Source organism: Gavia stellata, chromosome 18 (genome assembly GCF_030936135.1).
Source record: "Gavia stellata isolate bGavSte3 chromosome 18, bGavSte3.hap2, whole genome shotgun sequence".
NCBI classification, from domain to species: domain Eukaryota; kingdom Metazoa; phylum Chordata; class Aves; order Gaviiformes; family Gaviidae; genus Gavia; species Gavia stellata.
In genome coordinates, this window is record NC_082611.1 from 2303873 (window position 1) to 2321684 (window position 17812).

General features: G+C 60.1%; 3 protein-coding genes across 3 annotated transcripts; 1 reads left to right on the plus strand and 2 right to left on the minus strand.

Annotated features, from left to right (window-relative positions):
• Positions 1 to 1244: 1244 nt before the first annotated feature.
• On the minus strand, positions 1245 to 4262 carry RPUSD1 (RNA pseudouridine synthase domain containing 1). Its single transcript, XM_059826386.1, has 6 exons — positions 4238 to 4262; positions 3346 to 3537; positions 3120 to 3243; positions 2873 to 2975; positions 2682 to 2783; positions 1245 to 2380 (listed from the first exon to the last, which is right to left on the minus strand). Exons 2-6 carry the CDS (start codon positions 3525 to 3527, stop codon positions 1980 to 1982), a joined length of 912 nt encoding a protein of 303 aa, XP_059682369.1. The 5' UTR covers positions 3528 to 3537; positions 4238 to 4262; the 3' UTR covers positions 1245 to 1979.
• A 229-nt stretch (positions 4263 to 4491) lies between these two features.
• Positions 4492 to 15882, plus strand: CHTF18 (chromosome transmission fidelity factor 18). The gene is made up of 22 exons (XM_059826578.1): positions 4492 to 4573; positions 4722 to 4898; positions 5052 to 5178; positions 5299 to 5455; positions 5592 to 5681; positions 5822 to 5874; positions 6084 to 6225; positions 6922 to 7134; positions 7910 to 8007; positions 8119 to 8242; positions 8396 to 8529; positions 8910 to 9003; positions 9077 to 9175; positions 9455 to 9585; positions 9905 to 10067; positions 10220 to 10444; positions 10551 to 10700; positions 11249 to 11379; positions 13056 to 13200; positions 14159 to 14275; positions 15142 to 15199; positions 15637 to 15882. Exons 1-22 carry the CDS (start codon positions 4492 to 4494, stop codon positions 15771 to 15773), a joined length of 2847 nt encoding a protein of 948 aa, XP_059682561.1. The 3' UTR covers positions 15774 to 15882.
• A 516-nt stretch (positions 15883 to 16398) lies between these two features.
• Positions 16399 to 17597, minus strand: GNG13 (G protein subunit gamma 13). The gene is made up of 2 exons (XM_059826648.1): positions 17500 to 17597; positions 16399 to 16504 (listed from the first exon to the last, which is right to left on the minus strand). The coding sequence occupies exons 1-2, from the start codon at positions 17595 to 17597 to the stop codon at positions 16399 to 16401; spliced, it is 204 nt and encodes a 67-aa protein (XP_059682631.1).
• Positions 17598 to 17812: the final 215 nt, after the last annotated feature.

Consider the following 17812-nt stretch of genomic DNA (forward strand, 5'->3'; position numbering starts at 1 on the left):
TGCAAATCTCACCCGTAACTTTTCAGGACCTCCTGTGCACGTTGCCCATGGTCATTCTTTGTCAAACAGGTTGATGACATTCATTTACAGCTTTGGGATCTGCCTGTGGCTGCCTCTCCCCTCCCAGGCCACTCCTGGGACATGGGATGGGTGGAGACAGGGCCTGGGAGGACGGAGACGGATCTTCTGCTCTTCCAAACCCCATGACCCCTCTGCCACCAGCTCACGAGCCCGCAGTCCGCGCTCGGTGCCCAGGGCTGGCACCCGCAGTGCTGTGAGCCGTGCGCCTGTCCCCACCCTGCAGCGGACGGCAGCACTTCGCACCAAGCCACGAAAGCAAGGTGATGGCCACCTCCTCCCCGGCCATGTGCCGCAGCACGGCGAGCTGGCACCCACCAGCACCCGGGGACGCAAGGGCCGGGCGATGCAATACCCCACGGGGTTTTGGTACCTGCACGGTGTGTTCACCCGTGAGGAGAGGGCTGTGCCGTTTTATTCCCCCTCAGGGCAGCGATATTATTAAGCGAAATCACTGTCAGGTGCATTTTAAATGAGACAGGGCTTGCGGGGCGACGGTAACTCTGCGCACGTGCCGATGTGGCGGCTCGGTGCCGAATACCCCGGGGATTGGTGCTGTGTATGCGAGGGGCTCCAGCCACCCCCCGCCCTCCCCAGCCCACGCCAGCTGCCCTCTCTTCATTTTCAAAGCGTCCCCCAAGGGCTGCAGAGGACGAGCCGGGTGGGAAGGAGAGAGCGAAGCGGCACGACGCCAGCCGGCAAAGCAAGGGCATTTCCAGAGAAACTCTTCTCGGCATCTTGCGAAGCTGAGCACCAGCGTGACAGACGAGCTCCTTCCCGCTCTTTGCATCAGTCCTCAGCCCACCTTTCAGCTTTAACCATCTCCTTGGCTGCTCCCGCCGCTCCAGGGCCCTCCCAAACTGCCCACCCAAACCCCCGCAGCAACCTGCCAGCGAGGAGCCACGCGATGGGACAAAAACTGATTCCCCCTCGTTTGGGTAAAGCAGAAAGGGGCATGTGCCTTCTGACCGGTCTCAGCAGGGGTTACATCCACACTCAGGATAAAAGTGGGCGCTAAGGAAAGGCAATGCTAGGAGCAAGAATAATAAGCTCTGCTAAAAAAGCTTTGGGCTGCTGGCTGTGCTGACCACAGAAGTACTAAAAATACGCTCATTTCTGAGACCACCCGTATTTCAGAACTGCTAAAAGACTAGATTCTGCTCATAGAAATTTGAAAAAAGTTTAAAATCCATTCGTATCAACTCACTCACCTTCAACAAACCTTTAAAAAAGCCACGCGTGGGCTGAGGCTGGAAGGAAAGCGTGAGGGCAGGGGTGGGCAGGCAGGGACCTCTCCTGCGCCCGCCGCACAGCCCAGCTCCGCGGGCAGAACACCCGGGGCCGCCCCGGGACTGGGGGGGCTGTCGGTGCCCCCAGGCTGCACTTCAGCCTCCTCATCTCCCACCTCCCACACAACACATGTGCCAGTGAGCACAGCAGCCTGGAGCGAAGGGAACTGGGGACGCGGACACCGAAGCTGCACCCGGCGTGTTCTCCTCTCCCTTCGCTGGTCTGCATTTTAGCATCCTAGCGCTGAGGGTTTGCAGATACGTACGTGGCGCTCGTGGCAAAGGCAGTGTCCGTGCTGTCCCGGCTGTGCCTGAGCCCTGGGACAGGGACGTAAAGCTTTGGGGTCACTCTAAGCTGGTACGTGACACACCGACTCTGCTGCTGAGGCCCAGAATTAGGAAAGGGGCATCCAGAGGCCAGATGGATGATGTGTACATTAAAAAATAAACCCATCCTAATCCCTGCTAAAGATCTGTCTAATCCCAGCCCCAGAAGTGAGGGAAGCCACGGCATACAGAAAGTGCAGATGTGGAGTCAGCGCTGGGCTCTGCGGAGACCCACTGGGACTAAAATGGAGCATTGGGCTGGAAATGCAGAGACGTGGTTTGTGCTCACTCCAAAGCCCACTCGGCCAACCACTGCTCGCACCGGGCTCGCTGCTCCTCCGTCTCCGGGCTCTTGGCTTCGCTCAGTGCCTCCTCTCCTCCGCCACCAAGCACGGCCTCCTGGCTCTCCTCCTCTTCCCCCTTCTGCATCATCTTGTCCTTCAGCTCTTGGATGGTCTCATCCAGCCGGTGAGTGACATGGTGGGGCACCCAGTTGCTGTCCATCGTGGTGACGAAGGGGTCGGGTGCGCAGACCTCGATGAGCTCCTTGCCGGTGGGGATGCGCAGGTAGTAGGCGTGGAGCATCATCCTATAGGGACTGCTGTCCTTCTTGTGGCTGTAGGTGAAGTCCCCCACGATGGGGTGGCCGATGGCGCTGCAGTGGACCCGGAGCTGATGAGTCCGCCCTAGGGGGAGAGTGGGAGCGGAGAAATCAGGGAGACAGGTTATCCCCGCATCCCTCCTCGAGGGCACAGTGGCGTGAGGTGACAACGCACCAAATGGCATCTGTCCCCCCAGTCTGAGAAGCTGAGTCCTCCGCGAGCTGAGTGCTGCCGTCAGCTCCGCTCAGCCCTTCCTAGGCTTTGTTTTTCGCTATGCCACCATGCTGCACCCACGGCCCAGGGCTGCGAGCGCAGGCCCCGCTGCAGCACCTCTGCTGCCTCCGTCTGTCCAGCCTCAGCGGCCCCCCGTGCCCCGAGCTCCCACCTGTCAGCGGCTGCAGCAGCACTTTGGTTACGGGGTCCCCGCTGTAGGATCCGTGCTCGAGCACGATCAGCTCCGACTGGCAAGGCTTGGGATTTTCACAGCCTACAACGAGATCCGGATTGGGGGGTCAGCTCCCCCCAGTGCAGCCCGGGTGGTCCGGGCAGCACAGCCAGGGCGCGGGAGCCGCTCACCCTCCGTCCCGTCGATGCACATCATGTGGGTCATGCCCTCGGTGGTGTTCTTCCCTATGGCGTAGCGGATCGTCATTCGGCTCTGGCTGACGTGGCCCCTCACCTGCAGGGCAGAAAGCCAGTTTGCAAACCGAGCCCTGGCTCTCGTTCCTCGCCGACACTGGGGCGACAAGAAGCAGAGACCAAACTGCAATTCTGCAAACTCAGAAGGTACGTGTGGAAGCAAGACCTGGCGGGGTGGGCTTACCAGGGCGAGATAGGCTTTGGTCACCAGACGGTCTTTAAAACACTTGTAGGCGCTTCCCGCTGCCGCTTTGTTGAGCGCGACGCACAGGGCTCCGCTGGTGGAGAAGTCGAGCTGGTGGCAGAACCTGGGGAGGAGATGGGAGGCGGAGGAACGTCCCTGGGCCGTGTCCCCGGCCGAGGCCGGCTCGGAGGCAAGGCAAAGCCCGGTTCGGTCCCCGGCCGCTCACCTGAAGCCGTAGTAGGTGTCGGGGTCGGCCAGCTCGGGGAAGCGGTACTTGAGCTGGCTCTGCAGGGTCAGCGTCTCGTACCACATCTTGCTGTCGATGCGGATGTCCCAGTGCTTGTTGACCACGATGAAGTCGGAGCTCTGGTACAGGATGGCCAGGTTGTCGATGGTGCCCGGCTCCATGGCCAGCGCCCTGCGGGGAGCGTGAGGGGAAATCGGGGTGAGAGGGGCGGGAAGAGCCTCCAGCCGCAGCCGGTGCACCCCCGGGGGCGCGCACAGCACCGCAGGGGAGCGAAGGGACCCCGCGAGAGCGGGCAGGGAGCAGGGCCCGGGGCTGGGGTACCCAGCGGTACCGGAGACGTACCGGTGCTGCAGCGGTACCGGTGCCACACGGCCCCAGCGCGACACCGATGTCGCACCGCCCAGGCCCCCAGCCTTACCGGGGTCCCACCCTGCAGGTCCCGCAGCCGCACCGGTGCTGTCACCGGTGCTGCGACAGCAGCGCTACAGCCACAGCCGGACCAGTGCCACGCCGGACAGGTCCCGCAGCCCTCCCGGTGTCACACCGTGCAGCTCTGCCACTGTCCCGGTGTCACGCGTGGGGGCCCCATCCCCGTCTCACGCGTGGAGGCCCCGCGGCCGCACCGGTGCCGGGCCGATCCAGCCCGACGGTGGGGCTCGGCCTCCCCCCCGCTCCTGCCGCCCCGCCCGCTGCCAGCCGGGGCCGGGCCGCCATCTCGGCGCCCCGCAGGGGACACGCACGACGGAGGGGACACGGGACGCGGCGGAGGGGACACGCACGGCGGAGGCGACCCGGGACACGGCGGAGGGGACACGCACGGCGGAGGGGACGGTGCCCCCCCCCCCGACCCGACCCCCGTCCCCCCCCCGACCTGCAGCGCCGTCCCCGGGCCGGGCCGGGCGGGGCGGTGAGCGGCTACATTGTATCCACCGGCGGCGCCGGGCCCGGGCCGCGCGTCGCGTCCAATCAACGCCGCCGCCGCCGCGTCCAGCCGCGCGTCGCGTCCAATCAGCGCCGCCGCCGCTTCCGGCCGGCGCGTCGCGTCCAATCAGCGACGTCTCCGCTGCGGCGCGGCGGCCGGAAGCGCGGGGCGGGCGGGCGCGGAGCGCGGTGCCGGCGCGGCCCATGGCGGGTCCCGAGGAGGGCCCCGAGGAGGGCTTCTACCGGCGCTTCGCGGACGAGCTGGAGGTGCTGGCCGAGCTGGGAGGTGGGCTGCTGGGGCGCCGTGTGGCGGCGCAGGGGAGGGAGCGGGCGGGAGGGACCGGGCTTGGCGCGGCCGGCCGCGGAGCCGCGTGTGCCCGCCCCGCCGTGGGTCCCCTCCGGTGACCGGCACCGTCGTGTAACACCTCTTGCAGATGACCCATCCCCACCCGCTGGCCCCAGAATCTCCCAGTTCCGGAGCAGGAGACAGCCGCCGGAGGAGCCTGACCCCCCCGGGGACCCCGTCGAGGGCAGCGGCCCGGGGGGCACCAACCCCAGGAAGAGGGACCGGGGCTGCGGCCCACCCGCCTCCCCGCCACCACCCGCAGCAGGTTTGCCCCAAGCCGGGTCTGCAGCCCCGGTGGGTCCCCGGGTGCTGCTGACCCCTGTCCCCCCCACCCCGGGGGCAGGAGGAGCAGCCGGGTGCCACCCTTCACTCAGTGATGCTTCTCCTCTTCTTCCTCCCTCCCTGGTGTCTCCCACAGCCCTGAAACCAAAGCGGCTGCATCTGGAAGCTGTTAAGAAGCTCAGTTTTGGTGAGGATGATGAGTTGGCTCCTGATGTCCTCTGGGATGGTGGCCCAGAGGCACCTTCTGCTCCCCAGACTGCCAGGTTGGCCACCTTGCACCCTACTTTTAGCAGGGGCGAGGGAAAGGGCCCTCGAACCCCACCTTTGGTGGGGTTCGAGGGCCCTTTCCCTCGCCCCTGCTAAAGGAATCTGGTGTTCTCCAGCTCGGACCGCCTGGAGGTGAGGTCTCCGCCGCCCTCCGAGAAGAAGCGGGTCCTCAAGCGACCACCCATCCTGGAGGACTACATCAACGTCACGTCCACCGAGGGCACCAGGGTCTTCATGGTCGTGAGGGACGATCCCTCCAGGACAGGGGCGGAGGTAAGGAGGGAGCTGAAGGCCGGGTTTGCTTCTTTGTGATCTCCATTCAGTTCAGGAGGGGATCTTTGATGAAGCATGAAGTGTTTGTGGCTGAGCGTCGGTATAAACGTCGGTTTGTGTCTTCTGCTCCTCGCAGCTCCCCGATTCCCTGGGCTGGAATGCGCGCAGGCCGCTCCACTTGCTGGGGGTGCCTTTCTCCTACCTGAAGGAACAAGTGGATGAAGAGGTATCACATCTTATACCGACCTTCCCGTCTTCCCCTGACACCCCTGGGTAGCCGCAGCGTGAGCTCCCGAATCCCCGCTCCCCCCAGCTGCGGGTTAGCGGGGCGTCTCTGACCCCCTTCTCGCCCTCTTTGTGCTCAAGCGTCGAAGACATGTTCTGGAGGCGTCGCAGCAGCTGACGGAGATAATAAACAGGTGAGACGTTGGGACAAAATCCCACTCCTATCCCTGCCGCGCCATCGGACGCGGCTCCCGAGATGCTCCGGTGGGGTCCAGGTTTTGGGGACCTGTGAGCAGAGGAGCCTCTTTGCCCTCAGCATCCCCAGCTTGGGAAATCTGGGTGTAATTCCCAGCCCTGCCCTGACTCCCTGGGTGGTTTGGGGCAAGTTAATTCTTTCTTGCAGTTGCCTCGAGAGCGAGACCAGCACCGAGAACCTGGAGCCCAGCGGGGAAGCGGAGCCGGCAGACGAGGAGGAATCTGCGCTGCATTGCCTCTGGGTGGACAAGTTTACTCCCCGGCGCTACATGGAGCTGCTCAGTGATGATGTGAGGTGCTAGGATAAGCGGGGGCTTGGGGTTCGGGTGGGGTTTATCGCTGCTATAACTCTTCCTTAATGCTGTGGGATCAAGGTTTTATGGTGCTGCCTTTGACTGCAGGGCTTTCGGAAGCAGTGGCTGGGGGGCTCTGTCCGTGCTAGTCCTGCCCCGGGGCAGCCGTGCTGCGGAGCGCTCGGGGTGGGGATTTTTCAGCTGTAGGCTGTGGACTCTCTGGCAAAAGAGACTACGAAGGATGACCAAAATAAGACAAAAAAGATTGGGTGGACTTTAGCCAGGAATTGTTGGCTATTTTGATTTTTCTGGAATATTAGAATTATGGAAGAGGCTGAGAAGTGCTGGGTTGAGCTGAGACAGACGAGGGACAGCAGGTATGGGGCCGATGTGACTTGTCCTCGGTTGCCCTGTGGGATGGTGGCCAAGCTGGGAAGGGAAGCGACGTTCCCAGGCTGTCCCATAGAGATGCTGGGTGGAAACCTGGGCAGCCTCTCCCGTGGCAGGGGGGTGATGTGCCGCACGCTCAAGGTCTGTCTGGGCAGACACGCTCTGCGCTGCCTCCCCGGGCTCGGCTCCTTCCTCTGCACGCCACGCCGGTTTTTAAACCATGAAGGAGAGGCCTTCCTCTGTCCTCAGCCGGATCCTTCCGAGGTTTGATGGGGTTTGCTTGCTTTCTTGCCCAACATGCAGTACACAAACCGCTGCCTCCTGAAGTGGCTCAAGCTCTGGGACACGGTGGTGTTTGGGAAGGAGAAGGCTGTGAAGAAGGCCAAGCCCAGCACTGAAGCTCATCCTCCATTCAACCAGCCCAGGGAGCAGCAGAATAAATGGAAAACGAAGGTCCAGCTCACAGAGGAGATTCTGGAGGCTGAGCTGGACCAGTACAAGAGACCCAAATACAAGGTGAGCAGGACAGGACGCTGCTGCGGTGGGTCTCCTCTCCTATTCCCTTCATCCTGCCACCGTGGTGAGGAGCAGGGTCTTCCCTTTCTCTTCTCTTCTCTTCCAGTACAGATCTAGGAGAAATTGGATTCCTTGTTTCTTCTTAGCGAATGTGGGGCTTTCTCATTTCTTCTTCTGTTTCGGCTTGAGCAATGTGATAACAAGGGGAGGGGAACACACTTCCTCCAGCCAAGTTAAATGGGCCAGTTAAGGAAAGATGTACCCTTTTTAGCAGAGGTTGGTCTTGACTCTATTTGTTTGGAGCAGATATGACATGCCTTTGAGCAAGAGTTTCTGCATCCAGAAAAGAGCAACGAGGCTCAAATGCTAAAGGGAGCAGAGATAACAACATACCCAGGCCAGCTTACCAGCTTCAACCTGTTCTGCGAGAGGATATAAAAAAGGGGAAACAAAAATAGATACTAACAGCATTGCTTCTCGGGATTGTAATTCTGGAAGGGATTTTGTTCAACCTTTTCTATCTGTTGCCCTGCAAACTTGAACGTATGCATGAGACATGCTGCCAGGATGACGCTGTCACCTCTGAGGGTTTCTGTTATATTCTCCATCCTCCGGTGGCTTTCCCCTCTCCCTGCGTGTCTACAAACCAGTGCAGCAGCTCCCAAGACTGGTTTGCAGGCTGTAGAGCCTCGTCCCCTTGCCTGGCAGCCTTGGTTGGTGCTGGAGGAAGCCCTGCCTCGCTGCCTGCCGGGCTGACGTTACCTCTCTGCCGCAGGTAGCCCTGCTCTGTGGCCCGCCCGGCTTGGGAAAGACCACGCTGGCCCACGTCATCGCGAAGCACGCGGGGTACAACGCCGTCGAGATGAACGCCAGGTGAGTCTACGCCGGCTGCCCAGCCCTGCCCTGCCCCAGAAGCTGGCGGAGGTGGTGCGGTGCCGGAGGTGGTGCCGTGCCGCAGCAGCCTGGCACCGGCTTGTCTTGCAGCGACGACCGCAGCCCCGAGGTTTTCAAAACCCGCATCGAAGCTGCCACCCAGATGAAGTCTGTGCTGGGCGCCAACGAGAAGCCCAACTGCCTGATCATTGATGAGATAGACGGCGCGCCGGCGGTAAGCCCAGCCTGGATCTGGCCACCTTTTGCATTAACCACTTAATTATTGCCCTCTTAGCAGCTCATCCATTTTAGGAACGGTTTCCTGCCTCTGAACAGCGAGAATTATCCTTTCTGTCCGTGATTTTTTTTTTTTTTTTTTTTTCCCAAGGCATCTATCAACGTGCTGCTAAACATCATCCACCGTAAGGATGGGGAGGGTGAGGCGGCGGCCGGCACGGGCCGGAGGAGACGGCGCGAGGGTGAACTGCTGCTCAGGCCCATCATCTGCATCTGCAACGACCAGTTAGTATCGCTTGCATGTCCGGGGAGGGATGGAGAGCTGAGACCCCTTTCCTGAGCGAGGAGGCGACTGCTGGGAGGAAGGCTGTTGCCTCCAGCTAAACCCTTCTGGTGCCAAGTTATCTGCTGTCAAACCTCTAGCTCAGAAGTACCTTACAAAAACTAAAACTACAACATGCTCAGCTTTCCTGAAACCCCCAGGTTTTGTACCTACTGGGGTGACTTGTAGCTAGGCGTGAGCGTATGGTCGCATTTATGCATGCCCAAGCATGCAGCAATGTGCAGGTAGCTGCTAAATAACCCATCTGTCTTTGAGCGGAGCATTAATTGCTGGATTTCTTCTGCTAGCGTTGCTCAGAGACCCCTGTGCTTCCCTTTGCCAGGTATGTCCCTGCCCTGCGGCCGCTGCGGCAGCAATCGTTCCTGCTAAGCTTCCCTCGGACGGCGCCGTCCCGGCTCGCCCAGCGGCTCTGCGAGGTGCGGCGCGGCCAAGGGCTCCTCTCGCCCTCCCGGCTGGCGGGCCCTCCCTGCTGACCCCCCTCTCCTGCAGATCGCCCTGCGGCAGGGCATGCGGGCGGACACGGGCGCGCTGCTGGCGCTTTGCGAGAAGACGGAGAACGACATCCGCTCCTGCATAAACACCCTGCAGGTACGGGTGTTGCCGAGAGGTCTCTGCGGGATGTGGACTTGCTGCGGCTTTTGACTTGATCTGGGCTCAGATGGGGATGGAGGGAAAAAACACTGTCCCAGGCAGATCCCTAAAATATCCGCCTGTCCCCTAGGTTATTTTGAACCTTGATTCCCCTACAAAGCAAGGAGGAGCCAGGTGCCTCTGTCTCCAGCTTTCCCCAGCACCAGCTAGCTGCTGCGGGCATCCCCCCCCTCCCCGCGGTGCTCGTCCCCCCCCAGCCCCTCGCTTGTGTTGCAGTTCCTGCACGGCCGAGGCCAGAAGGAGCTGAGCGTGCAGATGGTGCAGACAATGAAGATTGGCTTGAAGGACCAAAACAAGGGGCTCTTCTCCATTTGGCAAGAGATCTTTCAGCTCCCAAGGGTCCAAAGGTAAAGAGAGGAGGGGGGGGGGCATTTATTAGGTGTGCTCTCTGCTTGGGGCACGCTGCTTCATGGTATATCCCCTGACCTGCTTGCAAGACCTGCGGTGGAGAAGCCTGGAAGGTCCTGGAGAGCTGGTCTGCCCTGCAGCAGTCCCGGCTTTGTTTCAGCAGATTTATGTGTCCACACGCTCTTTGGCCACTCTCTTTAGTGCCCCATAATTTGGCATCGGTGTTGCCTTCAGTCCAGCTTGCAAGGGTCCAAATACTCCTTGCTGGTCCGTTAAGCGCCGGGGCACCCTCAGCTTTTCCCTTTGGGCTCCCCCCAGGCACAGGATAGGAATGGACCCCGCTTTGCCAGCTCAGCTCCTGGTCGGTGATGAGGACCTGTCGCACCTCGGGGGGACGGCTAGCTCCAACGCGTCCTCCCACCGTTTCCACCACATCCTGCACCTCGCCGTCTCCTCGGGGGAGCAGGAGAAGCTGGCCCAGGTAGAGCAGCCGTGGTGGGGAGAGGCAGGCGCCTTCCTCTGCTGTGTTGTGCTGAAGCTGAGCTCCGTGGGATGCTCAAAATCCCAGTGGCGTGCTCTGATGGCACTGTCTGCCCAGCCTTGAGCCGTCTCTAATCCTGCATCCAATTCCAGGGTCTGTACGACAATTTCCTGAACATGAAGCTGCGGGACTCCAGTTTCAGCTCGGTGTGCTTGGCCCTGGAGTGGCTGGGCTTCTCCGACCTGCTGAGCCGGGCTGTCCTACACGGGCAGAGTTTCCAGCTGATGCGATACCTGCCCTTCCTGCCCGTGGCTTTCCACCTGCTCTTCGCGGCCACCAGCATCCCTCGGCTCGCTTATCCCAGCAGCCAGCACGAGGCAAGTGCCGGGGAGGGCACGGCGGCAGCGTGGCTCCAGCTCTGTCACCCGTGGGGACGTCTGCAGTTGCAGCCGTGGCTGAGCTGTCCCTGCCATCTCCACCCAGGCCCTGGCCAAACTGAACCACATGCAGAACCTCGTCGTGTCCATGGTGTCGGGGATAACGCCCAGCGCTCGCAGCCGTGCGGGGCAGCAGTCTCTCGTCTTGGAGGTGCTCTGTCTGCTGCTGGACATCATCGCCCCGAAACTCCGACCGGTGAGTGCGCACCGGCCCCCTCTCACTTGTGAGTCCTGCTTGGGTGATGTGTCCCCTCTGCAAACCCCGCCGTGAGGGCTGGGATACGTCCCCTGTGCTGCATCCCCCAGGCTGAGCTATCCCAGACCTCTGTCCCAAATTCGGGGTTGGTTTGACATTGCAGCTGATGCAGAAACAGGGGATGCAGCGTGACTGCTGGGTGCACGGCGGGGTGTCCTGCACCTCCCGGACCCCTGCACCCAGCGGTGCGCTTGGGCTGAGCCCCTGAGGGGTTTGGGGGGCTGTTGCCGTCTCCTTTCAGCAGCAGATTCACCTGCCTGCGTGGTTACGTTGGGTGCATTTACCCTTCGGGCCATCAGAGGGGACTGTCCCTGCTCTGTGAAGAACGTGCATCCCTCGTGGGAAGCTAAACTTGGGCTGAACCTCGCGGGTATTAACTGTCCTTTCTCGTATAGAGGCAAACCCCGTGCTCCAGGTTATTTTTACGTTTAGAAGTTATTATGGATTAGTGATGCTCTCCCCTTGCTGGGCTCCGCTCTCCTCCCCAGGTGAACACGCAGCTCTACAGCCTGAAGGAGAAGCAGCAGCTGGCAGACCTCACCAGCACCATGCTGGCCTACAACCTCACCTACCATCAGGAGCGCTTGCCCGAGGGCCAGTACGTCTACAAGCTTGACCCGTAAGTCCCGAGGGTGGGGAGAAGGCACAGGGGTCAAAAATAACAGCGGAGAGTTCAGGAAGCAGTTTGAGCCCGAAGGCATTGTGGTGTTGAGGTGGTTTCTTGCAGCCAGAGGTTTTGCCGGCGATGGCAGCTGGGTTGGCAGAGCTGCCCGTGCCAGGATGGTTGCAGGGATCTCACTTCCTCCGATGGCTCTGTGGGGATTAGCTGCTTTTTTGCCTCGTTGTTGTTTTTAAAGGAGGAGCCCAGGAGCCCAAAGCAAGGCTGGGATTGCTTTAATGGGATTAAAGAAAAGGAAGCAGCTGCCTTTGGCTGTGAGCAGAGCCAACAGAGGAGGGACCGAAGCTGCCGGGGGCTCGCGGCAGCGGGGGAGAGCAGGTCCGCCTGGGCACGCTGCACGCAGGTCACTGTAGCCACGGTTAATTTGTATATTAATAGCCGACCGTTGCTAGACTTGAGTCTCGTTGTGCTTTAAGTATATACGGAGCCGTAAACGCTCCCGAGGCTTCGGTGAAGTAATACAGACCCGACCACAGCTAGGAGCAATGCTAATGTCTTCCTGGTGCAAAGTTAATTACAAAAATTAGCCTCTATTAAATCAAGCAGCTGTATCTAATTACAGTGAAGCCCTTTTTTTTTTTTTTTTTTTGTGTCTACGGGAGCTGCAGGGGCTGTGGAGCCGTCCTCTCTTGCCCTCCCCGTGCTGTGCCACCCAAATGCGGCCGTGGGGAAGCCGTGGGACGCTGGGAGCCACGTGGCGCAAGCAGGCGCATTGCTTCGCTTCGCTTTGCTTTTTTTGCGAGGTCCGAGCCGGTTTCCAGGCTGCGCACAGCAATGACGGGGCCCGCGGGGGTATCACGTCCCGGTGGCACCTGCGAGTCACGTCCCAGCATCTCTCTGGCACACTGAGTCGTTGTCAACAACGAAACCTGTGTTTTCTCTTTGAAACTCTTTAAATTGTAGATTTGATGGCTAATTTCTAAATGGCTGCAAAGCCATCTGACAGACGACTTTGTTCCCTTTATTTTAAGGGGAATAATATTGCATGTGAATGAAGCATGAAATATTTACAGCTGGCAGAGGAACCGGCCCAGCTGGCTCCTCGGTGCTGGGGCTGCGCCTGGGCTTTCGCTGCGCTGAAACAGGCCTGACTCCAGATCTGGTGTGCCAACCCATTAAGAATAAAACTGCTCTGATTAACCAAAATTACTGTTCATGGCCGTATCTCAATTAAACGGCTCCGCGCAGGCACCTCGGGGTTTATGCGAAGGGTCGTGGTGCCGCTCGTGCCCGAGCTGTGATGTGACTGTGGCTTTTTCAGGACAATCTGTTCGGCACAGACCCGCCTGCAATTTCCTCTTCTTGCATTAAAACCAAGATTAAAAAGCACATAATCCCTCCTGAGTTCCCATTCAGCTGAGATGCCCTGCAGCAACCTGGCTCCGCACGGCCGGCACCGCTCGCTGGGCATCACCTCGCACTGCCGTCGGACACGCAGACTCGGAGCGGGCAGTGATGGGGAAACTGAGGCACGGTGGCCAGGATCATACCGAGAGGCTGGGGGGGACAGGGCTGGGGAGGTGGTGTGTCTCCCTGTGTCAGGCTGCAGTTTGCGTAATGCTTTTTCATTTCCAGTATTGATTTATTTTCTCTGCTTCTCCCGCTCTGCCGTGCAGGAACGTGGAGGACGTCTGCCGGTTCCCGGACCTGCCGGCTCGCAGGCAGCTGACCTACCAGGCCAAGCAGCTCATCGCCAGGGAGATCGAGCTGGAGAAGATGAGGAGGACGGAGGCTTTGCTGCAGGCGCGAAACCTGGCTGAGGTAGGGAGGGCTCGTGGCATCCCGTGCTTTCAGGGGGGCAGTGGGTCCGTCGATGGGGATAAAGTCCTTAGGGCTGGTGCGGCGACCTGGTCTTTCCAAAGCAGCCGGTGGCTTTCCCTCTGCAAATGGAAATCCAGGATTAACCCCCCGGCAGTCGCAGCCGTCTGCCTGTACATCTGCCTTCGGGCAGCACATCTGTGCTGGGGTAACAAACCCGAAGGGCTCATCTTTTTGCAGGAATTTTGGAAAGAAACGCTTGCTGTGAGTTGAAGCTTTAAACCCTTCAACTCTCTAACGAGGGCTGTGACGAGATGGGAATTTTAGTTCATTCGGCTGCAATTTGTACGTGTCTGTGGGGGAGCTGACCTGCTCTCTCCTGCCTGCACGTTCCCTTGCTGCCTCACTTCGATCCTCCCAAAGGTCCCAAAGCCCCCGGGAGGAGCAGAGTTACTCTGCCCACCGCCAAAACCCTCCGCAGAGCAGCGGGAAGGAGAAGGTGGAAACAGGCAAACGGGGAGGCTGAGAAACGCCTCGGGTGTAGCTGGTGCCTGCCCTGCCCTGGTGCCGCAAGGATAATTAATCCCTGAGAGCCCCTTCTTGCAGCAGAAGGGCTTTCTCGGGGGATGCGTGGGGCAAAGAGATGCTGCAAAAACATCTCCGAAGGTTCCTTGTTTACATGGTGCCGACTGTAAAATCATAAGGAACGGGGCTGCAAACGCGCGCGTGCCCAAAGTGCTGCCGGGGCTAATCCCGCGTGCTGCTGCGAGACAGAAGATGGTGAAACGATCCTTGCCAAGTTGTTTGGATATTGTAACCAAACCTGGCAGCAAATAGAGGGGGTGTGCGGTGTCTGGCACCGTCCTGCCCTCAGGCTGTGCATCACCTTGCGGGGGGGATGCCCAAACCTTGAGCTTGGTCGGCCCCGGGGGACCCTTGCTCAGAGCTCTCCTCCCCACAGGAGCCCGGGAATGGCCTCGGCGAGGCCGGGGAGCGATCGGACACGGGGCCAGCGGTGCCCCCCAACCACCAGCAGCGCCTGGAGCACATCGTCCGGAGGGCGGTGGTGGAGGACAAGGTGAGGGGGCTGCAGTTGCTACCTAATTTCCTACCAGCGTGTACCTTGGCTGCTAGAGACTGCCTGTCTCCATTGGCATTTATTTATTTTTAGTACAGTTTCTTTTAATAGAATAGTTCAGCACCACGCGTCCCGTAATTGCATCGCTGGGTTTACAGCATGGGGATGAATTAGATCTGGGTGACAATTACAGCCGTGTTCCACAAAGCTTTCAGGGGTGGGGAAGGAAAGAGATGCGAACGGGTTAAAATAGCTGAATTTTGGCTCAGTGGAAGCTGCAGGGTTGGGGGGAGAGCTGCTCCGGGGAGGTACACACACAGCTCGGGGGGCTGTGGGGACGTCAGCGGGTGAGCCGGGCTGGTCGCACCCCGGGCATCCCGACAGCAGCCAAGAGGAGCAAGAGGTGGTCCCCTGCCACCACCCCTCTCCACAGGCTCAGCTTCGAGACCTTGGCCGTCCAGAAAACCCCGCTTTAGCACCATGAACCTTAAAGTTTGTCTTTCCCACCCGATTTTGAATGCAGTTTGCATTTTACCGAGGCTACTGACCCTTTCTGCTGGATTTGCATCCAGCTCCTGCTCGGCGGCTTCCTCCCGCGCCGGCTGCTTGGAGGGGGAAGGGGCTGGTGCTGCCCTGAGCGTGGGGTGACGGTCGTGCGCAAGAGCCCCGGCGAGGGGCTCCTCTGAGCTGCCGTAGACGCTGTTTAGGGCTGACTTAGCTTAAAATGGGGCAGAGCTGTGTGGTGTCCCTGGGGTCTAACCTTGCACAGCGGGAAACTCAGCTTGTTTTTGGTTCTCTCCAAATGGGAGCTGTAAATGCAGGCGCTGACGGAGCCGCACTCACCTTCTGCTTTTTGCTTTTCGCAGCCTGAGACAGACTTCTTTGGGCGGCCGCTTCGGCAGCAGCGGGCGGCCACGGCCCCAGGTAGGTGGCAGAGGGATGGGGTGGCCGTGGGTGCTGCTGGGGGGTCCCAGCATTCGCAGTGCCTGGACCCCACACAGGTCCCCAAACGGGGGCTCTGTCCCTAAGCGCTGTGCTCCAGGGGACATCAGCGGGGTGCGGAGGGGAGATTGAGCGAGCTGCCCCCGACGCAGCAGGCAAGGGGGTGCCTGCGGGCAGGGCGGGGGATTCTGGCAGCGTCCAAAGGGCCAGCAAATACCCTGCGCTGGGGAGCACTGTTGTGGGTGCATCAAGTGTTTGCAGGATCCGGGACATGGGAGCATCGGCTCTGCCCATTCAAACCCTCCCCGTGCCCAGCGGCAGCGCCCCGGCCCCCGCCCTCCCCGTGCAGCCCCGGCGCAGGTTCTAACTTTAAAGTTAAGAGTTTCTGCAAGTTTTTGACATCGATCTTGGCCCCGCAGCCCCCCAGGCCTCCGAGGAAGAGTCGATCGAGAGCCAGATGGGAAAGGCCGTGGGGAAGAGCGACGTCTGGTTCCGGTTTAACGAAGGGGTTTCCAACGCCGTCAGGAGGAATATCTACATCAGGGACCTGCTCTAGCAGGGCAGGGATGAAGCCCTGGAAATGAGATAGGTGGAACTGATGGGATAAGCTGACTTGACTTTCTAACCCGTGGATGGGGGGTGTGTGTGTGATCCTGGTTCGGTGTTTTTTTTTTTAGTACCCACTTGTTTTGTTTAAAAAAAATAAAATATATATATATAAAAAAAAAATCCTGAAGTATTGCTCTGTTTATTTCATTTATAAACCCTTAGTTGTCATATTTGGCCTGTTTTGCTGCAAAATTGTATCCTACAATATACAAAAGAATATTTAAAATCACTGAAAATGTTTTATAAAAGTTTTCTTCTTTTACAAGTTCAAACAGCTGCCAGCTTGACGACAACGGTGGCAGAGGTGAGTGGAGGTCTGCGACCGGCAACTGCAGAAACCCCAGCAGAAACCCTGGCTGCTCCTGTCCCCCCGCGCTGCCCACCCCCTGCGTTTTCCCCGTGTCCCCCCCGTATAAAAAAGCAACGCTTCTACTACTACAAATAATAAGACAAGCTGAGGGTAGGGTTTTTGTTCAGGTAGTCGTATTGGGAAGCTAGCTAATAAAAAAGTGTACATTCAGCGTGGGGCAGCGAGGGGCCGCGGGAGCCGGCGCGGGAGGGGGGCCGACCCCTCAGAGGATGCTGCATTTGCCTTTCTCCACCCAGGGGTTGTTTTTCATCAGCTCCGGGTTCAAGAAGGGATCTTCTGGAATGCCGTCCTCGATCCACTTCACAAACCTGCGGAGAGGGGAGCGGAGGGATGGGCGCAGCCCCTGCCCGGAGCGGGTTTGCGTTGCCATATTCAGCCTCTGCGAGGGATGCTGGACGCAGGGCAGGGGCTGTGCGGCGGCAAAAGGAGGGGAGCTGGGGGGGACTGCAGCGTTTGGGGAGGATCCCGCTCGGGGAGGGGGGAGAAGCGATGAGGGGTGCACCCTGCTCTGGCAGGCAGAGGCGTCGGGGTGCACCCCGCTCTGGTGGCAGCGTACGTGAGCTGGACCAGCGCATCAGTCCCCGTGCAGCCGGCTGGTTTTCGGGTGGGGGGGCCAAGCACAATAAGAAAAGCCTTTTGTCCCCCACATCTGCGGCTGCCCGTGTGCTGCTGGCATGGGGACGGCCCTTGCGTCGCATTTTAAAACTTATCTGCAAAAGTTGCTCTTTTTCTGTCCTCCGCTTCTAAGAGGCCGGTGAGCGATGGGGCCACGGACTGGGCTAACTGGTGGGATGTCCCAAAACCCTTCACCGCGAGTGGTGAGGTGCAAACCAGGGAGGGGGGAAATACCCGTCCGTGACTGTTTTCCAGGTTTAAGTCTTTTGAGCTCTGCGGGAGGGGGTCTGGGCACTCACCCAGCTGAGCCCGGAGTGCTGGGGGGGCTGCGGGGGGACACCTGGGTCTCAGGGGGTCCCACGGCTGCTGCCACGTCCCGGCCACCACCGGAGCGCGGGCAGCTGGGAAGGAGCGGGCACGGGGGGGGCTTTGCAGAACGGAGCATGGGAGCATCGGCGCCGGAGCTGGCGTGCTTTTGGCTGCTGGGGCTTGGAGGGCTTGAAGAATGGTAAGGGGACTAAAAAACCTCTAAACTCGCCTTGTTTTGGGACCCCCCAGGTGATTTGGACAGGGATGATGGTGCTGGCGGGGTGGTGGAGAAGAGGTGGACTCTGCTCCTGGCTGTGCAAAGCCATGTCCCGCTGCTGGGCTGGGCTGGGGGGCACGGGGAGGGTGGGCACCCACTCACTCGGGTATTGTCTTGGAGGACATCTCCCGCTTGTAGGCCAGCTGGTACTTCAGGCTTTCCACCTCCTTCTTCCACTGCGGGAGGTCCCACTCGTCCATGGCGGCAGCCGGGAGCTCTGCGGGGCTGAAAATGAGGACTTTGGTGCTGTACCCCATGGCCGCATCCTGCCCCAGCACCCCCAACAGCTCTGCACCCCCCCTCCCAAAGAGGGGGTCCCCCAGGATGGGGACAGCGTGTCACCATGCTCCAGGGGGGACATTTCCCACCCCGCGGCGGAGCAGCCCGTGGCGCCGGGAGCTTTCGGGGTTGTTTT

Bases quoted from the DNA above. Each gene is read 5' to 3' on its own strand.
- GNG13 (XM_059826648.1), bottom strand. From the start codon at position 17,597: ATGGACGAGTGGGACCTCCCGCAGTGGAAGAAGGAGGTGGAAAGCCTG. The intron at 16,505-17,499 runs GTGAGTGGGTGC...CCCTCTCCGCAG, and splicing joins TCCTCCAAGACAATACCCGA to GTTTGTGAAGTGGATCGAGG.
- CHTF18 (XM_059826578.1), top strand. From the start codon at position 4,492: ATGGCGGGTCCCGAGGAGGGCCCCGAGGAGGGCTTCTACCGGCGCTTC. The intron at 5,456-5,591 runs GTAAGGAGGGAG...TGCTCCTCGCAG, and splicing joins CCTCCAGGACAGGGGCGGAG to CTCCCCGATTCCCTGGGCTG. The intron at 13,201-14,158 runs GTAGGGAGGGCT...TCCTCCCCACAG, and splicing joins AGGCGCGAAACCTGGCTGAG to GAGCCCGGGAATGGCCTCGG.
- RPUSD1 (XM_059826386.1), bottom strand. From the start codon at position 3,527: ATGGAGCCGGGCACCATCGACAACCTGGCCATCCTGTACCAGAGCTCC. The intron at 2,784-2,872 runs GTGAGCGGCTCC...ATCTCGTTGTAG, and splicing joins GTGCATCGACGGGACGGAGG to GCTGTGAAAATCCCAAGCCT. The intron at 2,381-2,681 runs GTGGGAGCTCGG...CTCTCCCCCTAG, and splicing joins GCTGCTGCAGCCGCTGACAG to GGCGGACTCATCAGCTCCGG.